Source organism: Lipophrys pholis (assembly GCF_963383615.2).
Source record: "Lipophrys pholis genome assembly, chromosome: 1".
In the NCBI taxonomy this organism is placed as follows: Eukaryota; Metazoa; Chordata; class Actinopteri; order Blenniiformes; family Blenniidae; genus Lipophrys; species Lipophrys pholis.
Window position 1 is genome coordinate 2,990,017 of NC_137635.1, and position 19,615 is coordinate 3,009,631.

Consider the following 19,615-nt stretch of genomic DNA (forward strand, 5'->3'; position numbering starts at 1 on the left):
TACTGCACAGTAAAGTACAGTAACCTGAAAGAAGTCTATCTGAATGAGTGTGTTATGTTATAGAAATTATTATTAGGCTTTCTCATGTGGATTTGTTGGGTTTCTCTCTGTAAAAAGCAATTACAAATTATTTATGTATTGGTGCTTTGTATATAATTATGAGTTGAATAAAGTTATTTGTTATACAGTATAAATGGGTGTTAAGGCCTTGGACAGAACTGACGGACTCAAATGCACGATTAAAAACATGCAGTATTTTATTAATGGTCTTGGTCTTTTATATTCTTTAGAGAAAAAAAGATACAAATAGCAAAAGGCGCTCATGAGTGCGATCAAAGATATTGAATAACAATAAGTGCTCACAGGGTCAAACATTATCACAAGCTATACAAGCTATAACATTCAACTATATATATATAAATAGTGGTGTGACAAAGTGCTTGCCCCCGTCCTGATTTCTTGTATATACTGTATATATATATATACTGTATATATATATATACACAGTATATATGTGATTTTTTTATTTCTCTGACCTATCAGAAACTCTGTGTCAGGGTAAAAATATAAAGAATAATTTTTTGCCCTTTTATTCTGTGAAGTATTTCTTTTGTGAGCGGTTAACTTCTGTTCATGTCTAAAAAACCTTGAAATCTCAGTTTTCAACAAGACTGATGGACAGGTCTCTTAACATTTTTTCACTGGTCACAAATTTGTACCCAAATAGCTTCATTGTGGGCTCACAAATTGTTTGTATAACTTCAACTAATTTGAAAGGTAGCCTGGACCTCCATTTATCTATATGTGTGGAGGAGTTTTTCTGTAACGCGTAAGCACCCCTGGTCTCCGTCGAAGTGCTTTTCAGAATCCAGGATTTTATCTGTGGGGTGAAAGGGATTCCAGAAAATTGGTACATTTCTGCTGCCTTCTGAACTGGAAAGCGAGCGACGTCCTCGTATCGCACCAACATGTAGCGCCTGTGCAGCCACGGAGGCTGGCTGAGACCGAGCTCGGCTGAAGCCCTGACGGTGTCACAGCTCATTTTCAGCTTCTTCAAATCATTTTCCACAAAGGGCTCTTCCTCACCCATGGCCCAATTCTTCAAGTTCTTGAACCTGCCAAAGGTCTCCATACGTGAAGCTACTATAGCCCGAGGATCCCGAACCAGCTGGATGAATTTGATATCAAGACTTGTCTCCTCAGCTAAAGGCTGCAGAGTGTGGAAATGGTGTACCCTTACAACCTTAATGACCCTGTGCTTCTTCTGGAGACAGGACTCAGAAGCTTTGGTCAGGTTTAGGGGCCCACAGTGTCTGCAGCCTTTTCCACAGCCTCTTTCTTCAAAGGGAATTTTGGTGGTCGTGCTGCAGACCGGCTCGTCACACAGAAAGCTGCTGCAGTCTCTCCGGAAGAAGCTTCTCGTAGTGTGATTAACAGGATGGGGCTTCATGAAGCTTTCGAGAAGGGAGAAGTTACACAGGAAGAGCTGCCTAAGCACATCAGGGTATGCCCTGGCTGTTGCTGTTTCATTGATTTTTCCATCCAGAGTCAGCGTCCTATCCACTTGATAGAGTGGCTCATAGAGATAAGACATATTGTCTCTCTGCTGGTTGAAAAGCTCGCCCACAAACGAAGAGCCTGTCCTGGTGGTGGCTAATAGGAGAAGGTGTTTCTGGCCCCCGTGATCCGGAACAGTGTACTTGTCTTTGAACCTAGAAAGTTAATTACAAGTTAAAGATTTCCTTGTAACATGTAGTTGAAAAGCTTTCAAGAGATGAAATAATTGGCAGAAATCAGTGCTCCGGTGATGCCTAAAATGGACTTACTTTAACAAAACATTCATTCCACTCTGGAATGACACAATGACACAAAGTGTGACCAAGGCCACAATCACTCTTTGGTACTTGATCTTCATTTTTGGCTGTAGCGTCGCCTCGATATGCTTCAGAAAAGGTTCTGCGTGACTTGCAGGCCACCTCCAGTTGACTTCTTAAAGAGCTATCCAGTCCAATGGATTCCCTGTCAAAAGAAATCATCAACATAGTGACACATTTTGCTCTTTAGGACAGCGGTGAGCAAACTGATTGTTATTGTGGAGCAACTACATTTAACCAGCCATGAAAAGTGTCACTGTTGTCGGAGAAATAAAACGTCACTGTGATACTGTAAAGTGGTTACACAACCTTTCTTTTTCTTTTGAATTCCTTCAAACACCTGAAACGATAGCTTGACTTTGATCCCGGACTCATTTTTGAATTTTAGCAGAAAATCAAAGAGCCATTTGGACCCGTTTCCCACAGAACAGAACACACTGGGAGCCGCAACTCGGTCTCTTGGACCTCACCCTTAGGAGGAGTTTCTTTCAAAATGTTCCTGCATAATGCAAAATGGTGGACATCCTGTTGGGTTTAGAGTGTGGGTGTCAGTAACATTTTCGGCCCGACATGCTGCATATGCCTACGAAATTATATGGACGTAGACGAAACATACTGTCCGTATTAGAATTTTGAAATGTCCAAAAATTGTAGGGGGTGCTATGGAACCATTTTGCCAGACACGTGCAATGACCATAAATTATGCATTTATTTTGCCATTTTTGAGTGCAAATTTTCATCCACTGTTGAGCTTGTTTAAGCTATCAACATGCAGCAGTTCTGGCGACATAAGAAGAGAGTACAATAATAATAATAATAATAATAGAAATCATCATCATCATCATCATCATAATTCATTGCATGCCAGTAGGGTCCCACCCAGCTCTGCCCGGGGCCAAATTAAAGACAAAACCAGCTACCATCTCAAAAATATTGCCAGAAATAAAGGATTTCTGAGTTGTATTTAATTTTACTCATATGTAAGTACAATTTACATAATCGATTATCAAATTGTTAGTTTATAAAATCGCTACTGAGCTGAGCATGCCCATAATTTGAATTCATATCAGATATTGTCATCTGCTAATTTGTGGCCAATAACTTCAGTGTTTTAATCGAGAAAAGACATTCTTAAGTAGATTCAAGCTTCATATTGTAATGTTATTTGCATTGTTATTTCTCTGAAATATCCTTTAAACGTAAGTCACTTGGACTGGATATCTGCTATTGGCAGTGCAAATAAATACAATTAAATATCAACTATACTTTAAATACTTTCTGAGTGAAGGGTTAGGGTTAGGGTTAGAATTCCATCTGATATAAAGATGTTTCATTCTCAGTGGTAAAGAACAATATATCCACTCACCATGCAGGATGAAGTGCAGTGTCTGAACAAATTTGTTTTTAATTGGAGAAGTTGCTCAGCCTTGGATCAAAATGTAACTCCTTAGATGAAGAACTTAGCTCACGAGCCTTCAAGACAACTTTCTTCATATGATAAAGCAGCTGGACTAGTTTCTGTGATTGGAACCTGTTACTCATGTGACTTATGTGCGAGGACGTACCTACTGAAGTGAATGACCGCTCCACCCAAAAGAACGATCAGTGACAGAAAAGCATGGATGAACAAAGATCAGTCAAGGAAAGTGTATTATATATACATGTTTAAAAAGGCCCCTTTTGTACAAAGCTTTACATTTATTGTGGTTAAAATGTTCAGTTTATTAGGAAGAGGGAGAGTGGAACCAGTGTGCTCAGGTTTTGTTTCACCCAGGGTCCTCCTAAGCATGGGTTTCCGCCAACCTCCTCAGAAGAACTTTGGGAAGGAAATGAGCGGTGCGGGTCTACACTCCTTTAAACATGTACCTGTGTTTTCCATGGAGACATTGAACCAAATTCTTTTTTGTTGCTGTGGTTCAAACATATGCAGTACTAGGCGTTTTCATTTTTACAAGGTGTTATTTTATAACTATACTTAATTACTTGTGGGTTGCTTTCTTTCCTTTGCTGCTTTTCGAGTATGTTGAGTTTTCCTCTTCAGTGTATTCACTGTCTTTGCTATTTTGTTTTTTAATTACTTTAAATGGCAAAAATTCTGCCTGTGATTCTGTAAACTGGAGTGACTACATATTTAATTTCTCTTTAATCGATGACAAACATTTAGACAGGCTCCTTGGATGTTGCTCAGCCTCCATTAAATGCCTAGAATAGTCTCTCATCCACATCAGTTGAACTTAAACAACTTGCAAAGTATGTCTGGAACAAAATAATTGGAGAATATTTGATTCATGTGTTTAGAAAACGAAATACTTTTAAAGAATAAAGCTCTCCTTAAAAGTCTCACTGAAATACTGCACAGTAAAGTACAGTAACCTGAAAGAAGTCTATCTGAATGAGTGTGTTATGTTCTAGAAATTATTATTAGGCTTTCTCATGTGGATTTGTTGGGTTTCTCTCTGTAAAAAGCAATTACAAATTATTTATGTATTGGTGCTTTGTATATAATTATGAGTTGAATAAAGTTATTTGTTATACAGTATAAATGGGTGTTAAGGCCTTGGACAGAACTGACGGACTCAAATGCACGATTAAAAACATGCAGTATTTTATTAATGGTCTTGGTCTTTTATATTCTTTAGAGAAAAAAAGATACAAATAGCAAAAGGCGCTCATGAGTGCGATCAAAGATATTGAATAACAATAAGTGCTCACAGGGTCAAACATTATCACAAGCTATACAAGCTATAACATTCAACTATATATATATAAATAGTGGTGTGAAAAAGTGCTTGCCCCCGTCCTGATTTCTTGTATATACTGTATATATATATATACACAGTATATATGTGATTTTTTTATTTCTCTGACCTATCAGAAACTCTGTGTCAGGGTAAAAATATAAAGAATAATTTTTTGCCCTTTTATTCTGTGAAGTATTTCTTTTGTGAGCGGTTAACTTCTGTTCATGTCTAAAAAACCTTGAAATCTCAGTTTTCAACAAGACTGATGGACAGGTCTCTTAACATTTTTTCACTGGTCACAAATTTGTACCCAAATAGCTTCATTGTGGGCTCACAAATTGTTTGTATAACTTCAACTAATTTGAAAGGTAGCCTGGACCTCCATTTATCTATATGTGTGGAGGAGTTTTTCTGTAACGCGTAAGCACCCCTGGTCTCCGTCGAAGTGCTTTTCAGAATCCAGGATTTTATCTGTGGGGTGAAAGGGATTCCAGAAAATTGGTACATTTCTGCTGCCTTCTGAACTGGAAAGCGAGCGACGTCCTCGTATCGCACCAACATGTAGCGCCTGTGCAGCCACGGAGGCTGGCTGAGACCGAGCTCGGCTGAAGCCCTGACGGTGTCACAGCTCGTTTTCAGCTTCTTAAAATCATCTTCCTGAAATTTTCCACCCATGGCCCAATTCTTCATGTTCTTGTACCTGCCAAAAGCTTCCATTTGTGAAGCCACTATGGCCCGAGGATCCCGAACCAGCTGGATGAATTTGATATCAAGACTTGTCTCCTCAGCTAAAGGCTGCAGAGTGTGGAAATGGTGTACCCTTACAACCTTAATGACCCTGTGCTTCTTCTGGAGACAGGACTCAGAAGCTTTGGTCAGGTTTAGGGGCCCACAGTGTCCGCAGCCTTTTCCACAGCCTCTTTCTTCAAGGGAATTTTGGTGGTCGTGCTGCAGACCGGCTCGTCACACAGAAAGCTGCTGCAGTCTCTCCGGAAGAAGCTTCTCGTAGTGTTACTAACAGGATGGGGCTTCATGAAGCTTTCGAGAAGGTAGAAGTTACACAGGAAGAGCTGCCTAAGCACATCAGGGTATGCCCTGGCTGTTGCTGTTTCATTGATTTTTCCATCCAGAGTCAGCGTCCTTTCCACTTGATAGAGTGGCTCATAGAGATAAGACATATTGTCTCTCTGCTGGTTGAAAAGCTCGCCCACAAACGAAGAGCCTGTCCTGGTGGTGGCTAATAGGAGAAGGTGTTTCTGGCCCCCGTGATCCGGAACAGTGTACTTGTCTGAGACCCTAGAAAGTTAATTACAAGTTAAAGATTTCCTTGTAACATGTAGTTGAAAAGCTTTCAAGAGATGAAATAATTGGCAGAAATCAGTGCTCCGCTGATGCCTAAAATGGACTTACTTTAACAAAACATTCACTCCACTCTGGAATGACACAATGACACAAAGTGTGACCAAGGCCACAATCACTCTTTTGTACTTGATCTTCATTTTTGGCTGTAGCGTCGCCTCGATATGCTTCAGAAAAGGTTCTGCGTGACTTGCAGGCCACCTCCAGTTGACTTCTTAAAGAGCTATCCAGTCCAATGGATTCCCTGTCAAAAGAAATCATCAACATAGTGACACATTTTGCTCTTTAGGACAGCGGTGAGCAAACTGATTGTTATTGTGGAGCAACTACATTTAACCAGCCATGAAAAGTGTCACTGTTGTCGGAGAAATAAAACGTCACTGTGATACTGTAAAGTGGTTACACAACCTTTCTTTTTCTTTTGAATTCCTTCAAACACCTGAAACGATAGCTTGACTTTGATCCCGGACTCATTTTTGAATTTTAGCAGAAAATCAAAGAGCCATTTGGACCCGTTTCCCACAGAACAGAACACACTGGGAGCCGCAACTCGGTCTCTTGGACCTCACCCTTTGGAGGAGTTTCTTTCAAAATGTTCCTGCATAATGCAAAATGGTGGACATCCTGTTGGGTTTAGAGTGTGGGTGTCAGTAACATTTTCGGCCCGACATGCTGCATATGCCTACGAAATTATATGGACGTAGACGAAACATACTGTCCGTACTAGAATTTTGAAATGTCCAAAAATTGTAGGGGGTGCTATGGAACCATTCTGCCAGACACGTGCAATGACCATAAATTATGCATTTCTTTTGCCATTTTTGAGTGCAAATTTTCATCCACTGTTGAGCTTGTTTAAGCTATCAACATGCAGCAGTTCTGGCGACATAAGAAGAGAGTACAATAATAATAATAATAATAATAGAAATCATCATCATCATCATCATCATAATTCATTGCATTCCAGTAGGGTCCCACCCAGCTCTGCCCGGGGCCAAATTAAAGACAAAACCAGCTACCATCTCAAAAATATTGCCAGAAATAAAGGATTTCTGAGTTGTATTCAATTTTACTCATATGTAAGTACAATTTACATAATTGATTATCAAATTGTTAGTTTATAAAATCGCTGCTGAGCTGAGCATGCCCATAATTTGAATTCATATCAGATATTGTCATCTGCTAATTTGTGGCCAATAACTTCAGTGTTTTAATCGAGAAAAGACATTCTTAAGTACATTCAAGCTTCATATTGTAATGTTATTTGCATTGTTATTTCTCTGAAATATCCTTTAAACGTAAGTCACTTGGACTGGATATCTGCTATTGACAGTGCAAATAAATACAATTAAATATCAACTATACTTTAAATACTTTCTGAGTGAAGGGTTAGGGTTAGGGTTAGAATTCCATCTGATGTAAAGATGTTTCATTCTCAGTGGTAAAGAACAATATATCCACTCACCATGCAGGATGAAGTGCAGTGTCTGAACAAATTTGTTTTTAATTGGAGAAGTTGCTCAGCCTTGGATCAAAATGTAACTCCTTAGATGAAGAACTTAGCTCACGAGCCTTCAAGACAACTTTCTTCATATGATAAAGCAGCTGGACTAGTTTCTGTGATTGGAACCTGTTACTCATGTGACTTATGTGCGAGGACGTACCTACTGAAGTGAATGACAGCTCCACCATAAAGAACTATCAGTGACAGAAAAGCATGTGTGAACAAAGATCAGTCAAAGAAAGTGAATTATATATACATGTTTAAAAAGGCCCTTTTGTACAAAGTTCTACAAAGCTTTGTCGACAGACTGCACAGTTTTAGATCAAACAGCACAACACCAATTGGCATCAACAGAATCAATTGAAGAAATCACAAATGCTATTGATCACAAGCCATATATAATTGGAATATTCATCAGCCTCAACAAAGCTTTTGATACAATCAAACACAATATGGGATCAGGTGAATTGTTTTACACTTGGAGAAAAGTTATTTATTGGACAGAAGACAGTTTGTGAAGATGCCTGTGATGTCCCCCAGGGGTCTGTACTGGGTCCCAACCTCTTCAACCTTTACATAAATGACAACTGCTAAGTTTCAAACATTGGAAAATTGGTTTTATTTGCACTATTTGCTTGAGGGGGAGTTTACTAGGAACGATAACTGCAGAAGTACATTAAACAATTAGTTCGACAGCAATAAATTATCACTCAGTCTAAACAAAATTAAATTTCTTGGGGCAATACTGGATGAAATAATAACTTGAAATCTCACCTACGCCCCAAATGTGCAACTGTACGCCCAACAAGGCTACCTCCACTTTCATTTTATTCCAGAATTCCTGTTTGTCATTCCACATCACAGTAATAGTAGACCATCCCAGGATACCACTCAGTTAGTATTAGATAATTCTGATGTGTGATTTCAAAATAAAATACCTTTAAACATTAAAGATTTCACAATTTTGAAATGACCCATCAGAATTCTATAGTATTAACTTGAGTGGTAACCTGGGAGGATCTACTATCACTGTGACGTGGAATGACTTCATAGCAACTAAGAATTTTGGAGAAAAATCAACAGGAAATTGTCTGAATTCATGTTGTGTTTGGTCATGTTCCAATTAATTTTCATATTAATTTGAATTTGAAATAACACATGCAGGAAGAAATCGCACTATTACCTTCCGGTCTTCTGTGTGTTCTTTTGGCTCACTTCTCCTTAAGTTTTTATCCAATTTTGACCATTTTAGTATCAAAATGTGCAACAGATTGTATTTATGTATAATCTTAAGCTATGAAAATAAGATTATTGAAGTTGCTGTGTGGTTAAAGTCCCACAGGGACGTTTTAAAACCTGCTGACCAGGAAGGTTTTGCATGAACTCAAACAAAGATGTTACCTGCTGTATTCTTTGTAATGTACATTTTATTTTGAAATGACACATCAGAGTTCCTTAATAGTAACTGTGTGGTATCCTGCGATGGTCAAGTGATGTGATAAAACACATCACAGTGAGTCACTCTGGAGGCAGTAGAGTTATTCAAACTTGAAATTTGCTGACATCATGCAGTGTTTTGCCATTTTTCTATTTCTAATATATATATTTTTTATTTTTTTATTTTTATTTTTTATGACATCAGAATTTCCTAATATTAATTGAGTGATAGCTGCGATGGTTGACTATATCAATAAGACAACTCATCAAATTCTTAGCTTTGAATGGATTTTATTTTGAAATACAACCCATATTTCATATGATAAAATGATAACTTTGACTTAGAATCATATTGAAAAGAATTCCATCCGTACATTATTTGAATTAACAGCTAATAAGAAGATGGGTATATAATATGTAGATTCACAGTGTGAAATCTCCTCAAGCTAAGACATTTCTCGCACATCTTGTGTTGCTCCTTGATGTTTTGCCACCACCGGAAGTCACAGCTCACTTCCCATCTCAAACAGGCCAATGCGCGGTCCAGACTTATATAGGTCTATGATCACAGTGGTGGGAAATCCAAACGACGGTAGGAAGTCAGGGTCTGAAACATAAATGAGAGAAAGAAATGTAAGTACATTGAAGTGGTTGATAGTGATGGAAAACCTGACCCCTTGAACTGACTCAAAGGTTTATGAATCCTTCACCCAAGTGAACCGGGTGTCTTAGTCATTTGAGTCATTTAAGTCAGTTGTGCATGCATATTTCCCCACTGAATCAAAACCCGCAAGAGTCGAGTCATTAATTCCTTAATTATGTATGGAATCAGTTAAGGGATGGACGGAGGGGTGAACGGGAGCAGTGCTCACTGAACGACTGCTTGACAAGACACCAAAAGGCTGAACAACAACTTGAACTGAAGCACACATGAAATAGTGGGAGGAAACTCCCACTGAAATGAATGACAGCTCCACACAAAAAGAGCTGTCACTGGTTTTGTTTCCACATTGGCATGCTGGCATACAGGTGTACGTTGTACAGACATTTTAAAACCGTAACCTTTACAGGGCAATTATTCCCCCTATGACTGTGTGAACTTGCGTGACTACATATCTTCATCTCTCTATAGTTGATGACAGATGAAACTTGGCTTGAAGCCCACTGATTCCTCTCAGTCATTTGATCCAATAACTGGTTGTCTTAAAAAGGGTCTAAAGACAGCAAGATACGTTTTTACAATTTATTTTGCAGAGATTGCAAAGATATCCAAGTGCAATGTGGAGCACTGGACCCTGAACGTCTCACACAAGCAGAGTGTCTAACTTCCTTGGTTCCACATTTTTCTTCTGGGTGGGGGTCACAACCTATCAATTTGTTGACCTTTAGCGCCATTGTTCAATTTTGTCATGGCAATTTTTTTGTCATTGTCAGTCGCCAACCAAAATCAGATGTCCTTAATCCACATGCGCCATGAAAGCTGTATCTGTGTATGTTGTTAGCTGTGTCGTCATCTTTTGCTCTGCCATCATATTTTAGGCTGATTGCAGAACAACCTTGAATATTTTTAATATCTAAGCATATGCATAAATGGTGATCATACTATAGCTAATGCAATATCCTTCACAGACATTCAGATATAGGCTTCATGGTTACTACTCAGCCTCTGTTTTATGTCTAAAATAATCACATCAATTGAACCTAAACAGTTTGTAAAAAGTGTCTGGAACAAAAATAATGATAGAATGTACTCCATGAGTGAAAAGTGTTTTGCGTTTAATGTTGTTATTATCTAAGACAGGGTGTGTCAAGAAGAAACCTGCCATATGCTGTATGCATACACCTCTGCCTCCAGCATCATTCCACCAGGCTTTACGCCAACATTCTCTGTAACTGGCTAAACCAGTAGTTTCCCGTCAATAAATTCCATTTAATTACGTTGCTCAGTGAATCTGTTTATCTGGTTTCACGGTGGAAAAAAAAAAGTCCGTCCATCCACATGCCAGCTTCCTCAAAATGCAAATCCTGTGGTTTGATGAAGTGATGAGATGAAAAGATGCTTCAGAACAGAATGTAGCTCATAAACACGGTGCAGTTATCATCAGTATCAGGACTGTAAGAGACAGAGCAGCCTGCAGCCTTGTTCCGTCGCGGAAGTTCGTCGAGTACGAAGGACAAAGACACGGATCCCGGGCTGCTTATTTAAATGTGTTCTTATTAATCAAGGAAATCCTGTGTAAAATCACATGTCCATAAGCAGTAAGCAACCCGATATAGTCAGAATTAAGTGATTTAATGTGAATTCACATCTACGGGCAAGTGATGAGGGATGGATAGACGTCTCTCCGTGAAAAAAATAAATCTCGACTTTGATTTTCGACTTTTTCTGGGGCCACAAAGGTTTTTTTTTTTGCCTCCGAAATTTTTTTTTTTCTTCAGTGGCCCTAAAACTCTTCCGTAGGTTTCCATGTCAATCAGTGACTGACTTCTTTTAGGGTTCCTCTTTGTTCAAATCGGGATAGGATAGGGACTCACAGAAAGAGGGACGCTGTAAATCGATTCCAGGTTCTTACCCATGGTTATGGCATTTGACATGTCTAGCTCCAAGTGTGCATCAAAAATTTGACTCATCAAACTTAAACGATTTTTTTCCATACATTTCTAGCAGAAAAGTGTAATCCACCCCCACTTTGGTGTAATATGCTGAATATCACAACAAAGTGTGTGTGTGTGTGTGGGGGGGGGGGGGGGGGGGGGGGGGGGGGGGGGGTGAAATCACGTCAGAGTGAGATTCCAAAGAAATTTTAGCCTTGGCAAAGAAAACCAATGACAACTTCCGGTCGCATGATCTAATAAAATGGGTGTTTTTTTTTATTTCCGTTCTTTAACGATTTTATTTCATGTTTATAGGAACAGAAAACGAAAATCAACCCTATTTTATTTTAAGTTATTTTCATCCCTTTTTGAGACTGACAAAAATAAATGCATTGAAGTTCAACTTTTATTTTTGAATTCTAAAATGAAAATGAAATAAAGACCAATTTGAATTTTTTTTCATATCTTTTTCTGTTCTGTAAATCCAAAACGTACACTCATCATAAATTATTTGCTGCTCTGTACTACATTTCCCATGAAATGCTGTCGCTCGTTGATGACGTTGAAAAATACGAACCTTCCGGAAGGTTGCAAAACAATTGCGTCACCAACTTGCGGCGTACTTCTTACTTGAAAGGTGAACGTTGCTCCCGGTATGTAATGAAGAAGAGACAAACTAGAGACACGTTTGACGAAGAAATAATATCATTCTTGATAGTGGTTGATGGTGGATAGAATATTGTTGTCATCATGTATATTTGTCGCAAACTCGACTCAGACTGTCACGACAGCTAGCTTAGCCATGCTATGTGAAACCTCCACTATTTCTACTGTAATTGGACATGTCTGTTTAACCCTCGTGTGGACTCTAATCTTATTTTATAGACCAACTTTGAAGATATGAAGCTAGAATCTTTGTGTAGGCTCAGACGTGAGACGTGTGCCGTTTCGTGACTCTTTGTTTTTCTCAGATTGTGTCAGGATAACAACACACCATGTTAGTGGCGAGGCTGACGTGCCTGAGGAGTTTCCCGCTTGCCGGGCTCCGTCCTGTGCTGACCCATAGCTCCCCAGCCATGAGGTCACCCATCCTCAAGGCCTGTCCACCACTGCTCAGGCCACAGCAGGTACTGTCGCATCCATCCATCCATCCATCCATCCATCCATCCATCCATCTTCTGGAGCTGGAGCCTATCTTAGCTAGCTATGAGTGAGGGTGGGACACATCCTGGACAGGTCTCCAGTCTATCACAGGATAGACAGAGACATACACGTACTCACATCCACTTATAGGGGCCTTGCATGCGAAGTTGGAGGAAACCAAAATACCCAGAGGGAACCTATGCAGACACTGGGAGAAGATGCAAACGCCAAACAAAATGATCCGGTCTTTTAAATCATGACATTGTCACTGTGAGGCAGGAGTGCTAACCACTGGCCCACCTATGAAATTCATATCAACACCAGAATGCAGTCTCTCCACATGTTTCTGATTGTCTTTCTTATTATTGCCTCATATCAGCATCACACACTTATTTAATGTTCTAAGAAGAAACTCTTAAACTTGTACCAATCATTCATGTCATGTGGACTCTTGTGTCTCTTCATGTTATGCAGTCCCAGCTGGGCCAAGAAGAAGATACAATGCTATAAGGGTATAAAGAAAAACATGTATACAATAGTACATCATGTCATATCAATCCTAGAAGAGAACATTTAAGGTGACCTCTTGTAAACAGCATGGATATAAAGAAATGAAATCAATAATACATATGTACAATATCAATGCCGAAAGACAGTTATAGTTGGCATATAAAATAACAGTGTTATCTTTTAAGGTGATTTACATAAACATGTCAACTTTTATATTGACCACAAGTAATTGAAGTGGCCATATTGTGCTCAGTACTATCAGTATTCCTAAGTGCATTTTCTTCAGTTTCATCTCAATTTGTCATGCAAAGATTTGGTCATCTTTAAGCAAGAAACAGTATCAAAAGCCAAATTAAAAAGTTAAAACATTCTCAAAATAAATATGATTGCTTTAACGTGACATATCAGATAGATTTGAATCAATTTAGAGTTTTTCAATAAGGCTACAACATTGCAGTAAGAAATGGCTAACATTGATTGCCACATAGGTAGGTTCCCTACTCTCTTGCTGCTTTGAGTATAAGTAGTGATAAGACTGTTTGTTTTTGGTTTTTACCACAAATCTCAATTTGTGTTTAAGTTACCTATTTTTGTATTTTTTGTCTATGCAGGGTTTTTCCTCTAAGGCCAGATTTGGTTTCCGCCGTGCAAAGACCACCAGAGACCAACTGAAAGAAGCAGCTTTTGAGCCAGCAACAGATACGGCCATTAAATGTAAATACTGTGATTCATGTTAATCAGTTAAAACTAATGTTTTCTGGACCATTTTGTAATTATAGGTGAATACTATTATTTATTTATTTTTAGTAAGGTATAGTATTCCAAGCCTTGAAGATGTTTTTGTTAAATCTGTAGTTGACAGCATGGGGAGAATGATCCTGGCTGGAGGGGCAGCCGTGGGCCTGGGGGCTTTGTGTTACTATGGACTCGGCATGTCCAGTGATATCGGTGCCATCGAGAAAGCATTGTGAGTACAGTAGCTCTTTCTTTCCCCCATATTATCCAAAGCAGTGGTGTCAAACACATGTCAGTCCAAAGGTCACATACAGCTAAGTTCACCCGGCCTGAGACACATAAATGATCACATGATCAGCTATAAACAACAAATGTGTGTTTTTGTTGTAATTCAAAGAAGTGCAACTCCATACTTTAATGAATACTTGATTTCTCTGCTACTTCACCAGGTTCTCACTGATCTATAGCTCAAGGGCATTGCTGCCCTTGAGTTCACGGTCTCAGTGTTATTACATCATCTACTCATACAAAACACACATACAGTCCATGTCTTCCTCCTATTTTTTTGTGTTGTATTATAATTAACTGTATGTTTGACACCACTGATCTAAAGACTCCCTTTTCTTTCTGTGCAGGATCTGGCCTCAGTATGTGAAGGACAGGATCCATTCCACCTACATGTACTTTGCTGGCAGTGTTGGACTGACGGCTCTGTCGGCTGTGGCTGTGAGCAGGACCCCGGCACTGATGGGTCTGATGATGAGAGGATCCTGGCTGGTAAAGTTTAGACATTTTTCCTTCTTCTCTTTCTTCTTGGTATCACTACACTCATTTTAATACTCGGTCCTTGCGTGTTGTTTTGTAACTGCTTTGATGCATTTGACATCTTCCGATGAACTAATTAATTTCATTGCCCACCGTTTCTTCTGAATCAGGCAATAGGAGCAACCTTTGCGGCTATGATTGGAGCTGGCATGCTGGTTCGGTCCATTTCGTACGAGCACAGCCCAGTGCCCAAACACCTCGCTTGGATGCTTCATGCAGGTTTGTATGATTGCTCTCCTACAAAATCATTTTCCCAATTCCAGTCAATTCTGACATGTCTGTTCTGTAGTTTCTTTAGTTGACCACTAGGTGGGAGTCATGTAAAGGCTTATAGATGGCAACAAACGTTCCCCCTCTACACTATTCTTTGGAGCCAATCTCTTTTGATTTGGTCGTTGTTTTGAAGCTTGTCTTTGTTTTTTTTCCCCTCTTTCAGGTGTGATGGGTGCTATCATCGCCCCTCTTACTCTTCTGGGAGGACCGCTGATGATGAGGGCCGCCTGGTACACAGCAGGTATCGTGGGAGGCCTGTCCACTGTGGCCATGTGCGCTCCCAGTGAGAAGTTCCTCAGCATGGGAGGGCCACTGGCTGTCGGCTTTGGGGTGGTGTTCGCTTCCTCTATTGGTCAGTATTATTCAATTTCAGCACCTCAATCATGTCTCAGTTGCTCAATGGATAAAGGTGATCACTGAATTTAAAAACATAAATTGTGGGAAATATGCAAGGAAGAGCTCTGTTGCTGTGAGTGAAAACTCTTACAGTGGCTTTAAAATGTTTTTTTTGTGAAACTGGTTCCTCAAAAATTTTAAATACAAAAGTGTGCACATCATAGTAAGATAATACAGACAACGCGTGTTTGACAAGCATATATGACACCTTTTACAAAGCCTAAAGCTAAGTAGTGATAATCCAGGTGTTGTTTTCATTTGCATTGATTCCTTCTCTGTAGTGTTGCATGAGAAAATTTACTTTTTTTACATTTGCAAATCCATACAGAACAGTGATGAGGAAATAACACTGAAAGTGTTTGTTTTCGCAATATTTAATCAGATGGCTCATGCGGATCGATGTGTGTGTGCACACGATAACAAAATGTCTAAATTATATATGAATTCATTTGCATGTAGTGTGACAATTAGGTGGTGAAAACCAAATGCATTTTTCATCGTCTGACTTTAAACTTGATACTGATTTTAAGACTGAGCTAGTCTAGCAAAATCATATTTTACAGCATTTCATGGTATTTTGATTCATTATATGATTGGCTGAATACTGTAGATGGGTAATTAAAGTGAAAATGTAAGATTATTTAAAAAACCTTAGTTATTTAAACAAATTACATACTGTGTTTTCAGACTGTTTCTTTTTTTATTCATACATTTTAGTTTGTTAATATTGTCACGAATATAAAGCACAGCTGTCTCCTTTCTTTGGATAAACTTTAGTCGGCAGGCTGGAGACATGCTGTTTCCCAGTAGGACAACAAAACCTTCAATCGGTGTCTTATAACTTTGTTCATGCTTCGTCTTTTTTAGGAACGATGTTCCTGCCGCCCACCTCAGCGTTCGGAGCAGGCCTGTACTCAATCGCCATCTATGGCGGTCTGGTTCTCTTCAGCATGTTTCTCCTCTACGACACACAGAAGGTCATCAAGAAAGCCGAGACTCACCCGCTCTATGCTGCGCAAAAATACGACCCCATTAATGCGTAAGTCACTGACATTACAAGTGAAATGCGCCTCCATCGCAGTCAGGATGAGTTACCAATGTGTTTCTCTTCTCCAGGTGTATGGGGATCTACATGGACACTCTGAACATTTTCATGAGGCTGGTGATGATTCTGGCCAACGGTGGCGGCAACAGAAGGAAGTAAACATCCACACGACGTCACCTGCAGTTGTACTTTCTCCAGAGATTACCCAAAGTCATGTTTATCACTTACAGCAGTTGTTAAAGTTTTAGGGACAAATCTTATCTAACCTGCAGTTCAGCGGCAACGCTTTGCAAGCAAGCAAATTTCAAGGAACGACTCGTTGTAGGAGAAAAGACATGTTTTGTACAAATATAACTGAGGGAAAGCCAGAGGTTTGGATGTGGTCGAGTTAATTCTGTCAAGTAGAACTTTGTCACCTTGGAAGTTCTTTGTTTCATTTGTGTTTGCTATTTATTTTCTCTTGATTCTCGTGTTCCGTTATATTAAAAGGAAAAACGACAAAAAAAGTAACAGAACTGCTGCAAATGTCAATCACTCTCAAGACAAGAAATAACTGCTTATTAGCTGAGATGCACTTCTGTGGTGAGTTGAAGAAGCTGACATTAGTTCATATATTTCTGAAAAAGAAACTTGTACTTGGAATACTGTGGAATCACTTAATAAAGAGGTCAGAAATGATCTTTTTTGTTAGATGTTGGTGGTGTACGTTCTTGTTGCCTCTTCTAAATATGACATTGAAATGAAACAAAAGAGTCTTGCATGTTTCACTTGTACAATGAAAGATTACTATTCGGAGAAACGTGAGCTAAACTCATGAGCAGAAACGTGCGTCATGTAACCTTTACATGTCTTTGTCATGGTCTTTATGATTCATAAAGTACTTCATAGGCTTTTTCTTACCATTGAGTAAGAGTGATACAAGGTTTTGATTTGTTCATTTTTTACATCTACAAATTATTATGTTGTGAATGAAAAGTAGCGTTCATTATCTGATGAATCTATCTTTATCCATTTTCTGGTCTGTCGCTGGTCCCAGCCAACGATCGGAGAAGGTATAGAAAAAAAATGGAAGAAAATGATTCCGTTTTTGGAGAAAACCTGTTCAAAGCTCATTCAGAAAAGTCCTCTAATGGAACTCGACCCAGGGATTCTGCTAATCACTGCACCTCCATCCAGCTCTCCTATTACCACATCTAAATTATTTAATTTATTTTAAAAGAGATCTTCCTTCACAGCGACCACACGGTGAACTAAATGCTAAACTGTGCCTCCATTAAGTCTTTTCACCTCAACATATACCATCCGGATTCTGATGTTGTTTGGATTAAGTGAAAAACCTTGTTCAATCCAAAGAATTTCATGAGTATACTTCTAAGAATTCATTTCAAACATGCTAAAACAACTAACAGACCTTGGGCAGTTTCTTGTTATTTACGTCAAAAACATTACCACTAAATCCCCTCGCTCCTCTCACCAAGTCCTCCAAAACACTCGTATTTTAACATTTGCTCTATAGATCAGACTGAAGAGTCAGCGGGGACCCACCTTGCTTTTCCCCTATAAACAGTCAGTGTGTAGCAGCAGATGACAAAGGCTTAGCCTGGTAATCCTCTTGTCCACCATCTGGCTGCTCCTCTAAAATTAAACCTTCAAACCAGGGCACTTGCAACAGATGCTAACATCTGTAAACACGCAGGTGTTTTATTAAAGCACGTACATGTGGATCACTCATCTCGGCCCGGGCAGCGTTTTAAATCTCCCAGCTCACGGTCATGTGTGGGACATGTATGATTCATACCTCCCGCGTGTTGAAAAAAAAGCCCACAGATGGGGAGGGATAAAAAGGGCAATAATGGATGAGATTGGGGAAAGCTGAGGAGATCTGCCATTTCTGGGGATAAAAGTTGCCCTCTGTCAGCCATTTCCAGATTGATGACCAATATTTGGGATGAGTCCCAAGGTTTCTACAGCTTAAAATATGCTTGGGGCAATTTGTGTGTGAAGTGTTTGGCCTGTTGGCAGCGCTTTCTTTTGTCTTGTTGTTTATTTGGAGGTGTGTTTATTAGCACCTATCAGAGTGGGGAAAGGTAACACATCATTGAATGTCGCAAAGGGACACAAATAGAACGAGAAGGAACTTTATTTTCCAGCAGGACTGTACTTAAATGTATGTAAACTACATCAAGGTGAGCATTTTTGTGGTCCCATCGTTTGCACACTTTGCTGAGATGGCAGACGAGCATACACTCGCGTTGCAACTGCTTGAAAATAATTCTGGCTGATTAAGTAAATTTAAAAAAAAATCTGCAACGCTCTGTCTGTGAGCTGTTTGTGGGCCGTATTGTGGTTGTCCTCTGGCACACCGTTCGCCAGGTCACTGGGTTTTCTGGGGAAAGTGGACTGCAGAAGGCAGCCTCTTGGCTTTAAGTGCATAAGTGCAGATCAGGCTGATGTTGGTCAGTGTGCTGCCAAGGAAAGTGTTCAAGAGAAGCTTAAACTACTGAGACGGTCCCCCTGTGTGACTAGTGAGCAGCTAGAAAAGCTTCAGAACTACAATGAGAGGAGCCAAATATGTCCCGCGTCCAACCAATTAAGCAAAAAGAAACGAAGGTGCAGGTGTAATTCTGAAAGCCCCACTGATTTGAGATGGTGTAAAGTGGGTCAAACAAATAGGCTCTTTTCAGTCAAAGTAAGATTTGACTGAAAAGAGGCCCCCGGCCAAAGCCTCCTCCTCCCATTACTCCCTCCCTCCCCCCTATCTATAGATAATTAAAAGCATGACAGCAGTCTTGTGCTAATTATAGACTTTCGATATAAGATCATTTGTCTTTATATATAGCCTGCAACTGTTACATTAATGAGAATAGAGCTTATTTGGCCATTTTAATAATCTGCATTACACCCTAAGTTTTGACTTTTAATTATGATTATTATGATCTTTTTAGTGAATAGAAATGTACAAGCAGACACACTGGACCACACAGTGTGTCGTGACACTCTCCTCATATGTCAGAAGTCAACTTAAACTGCCTTTATTGTCATTGCATAGGACATACATCTCACAGTAGTAAAAGTACAATCAAATAAAGATGGTTCTGAGGCAGAGAATATACAGGAGGTCAGCTTAAACCGGCACAAAGTGATTGTTTGATGTGGGCGAGTGTATGTGAGGTGTGTT

General features: G+C 39.4%; 3 protein-coding genes across 4 annotated transcripts; 1 reads left to right on the forward strand and 2 right to left on the reverse strand.

Annotated features, from left to right (window-relative positions):
- Positions 1 to 655: 655 nt before the first annotated feature.
- Positions 656 to 5,290, reverse strand: LOC308119396 (carbohydrate sulfotransferase 3-like; the record flags this gene model as incomplete). The annotated part of the gene is made up of 2 exons (XM_080479383.1): positions 656 to 1,712; positions 5,121 to 5,290. 2 exons carry the CDS (start codon positions 5,288 to 5,290, stop codon positions 656 to 658), a joined length of 1,227 nt encoding a protein of 408 aa, XP_080335509.1.
- LOC308109326 (carbohydrate sulfotransferase 3-like) lies at positions 4,458 to 7,569 on the reverse strand. Its single transcript, XM_080462823.1, has 3 exons — positions 7,440 to 7,569; positions 6,026 to 6,218; positions 4,458 to 5,911 (listed from the first exon to the last, which is right to left on the reverse strand). The coding sequence occupies exons 2-3, from the start codon at positions 6,112 to 6,114 to the stop codon at positions 5,497 to 5,499; spliced, it is 504 nt and encodes a 167-aa protein (XP_080318949.1). The 5' UTR covers positions 6,115 to 6,218; positions 7,440 to 7,569; the 3' UTR covers positions 4,458 to 5,496.
- A 4,496-nt stretch (positions 7,570 to 12,065) lies between these two features.
- On the forward strand, positions 12,066 to 17,356 carry ghitm (growth hormone inducible transmembrane protein). 2 transcript variants are annotated; one of them, XM_080462776.1, is made up of 9 exons: positions 12,066 to 12,163; positions 12,482 to 12,637; positions 13,775 to 13,877; positions 14,019 to 14,130; positions 14,534 to 14,675; positions 14,834 to 14,942; positions 15,160 to 15,348; positions 16,260 to 16,431; positions 16,509 to 17,356. In XM_080462776.1, the coding sequence occupies exons 2-9, from the start codon at positions 12,506 to 12,508 to the stop codon at positions 16,594 to 16,596; spliced, it is 1,047 nt and encodes a 348-aa protein (XP_080318902.1). In that variant the 5' UTR covers positions 12,066 to 12,163; positions 12,482 to 12,505; the 3' UTR covers positions 16,597 to 17,356. The 2 variants fall into 2 exon arrangements, with proteins under 2 accessions (XP_080318902.1, XP_080318903.1); XM_080462777.1 differs by having other exon boundaries at positions 12,086 to 12,147; positions 16,509 to 17,179.
- Positions 17,357 to 19,615: the final 2,259 nt, after the last annotated feature.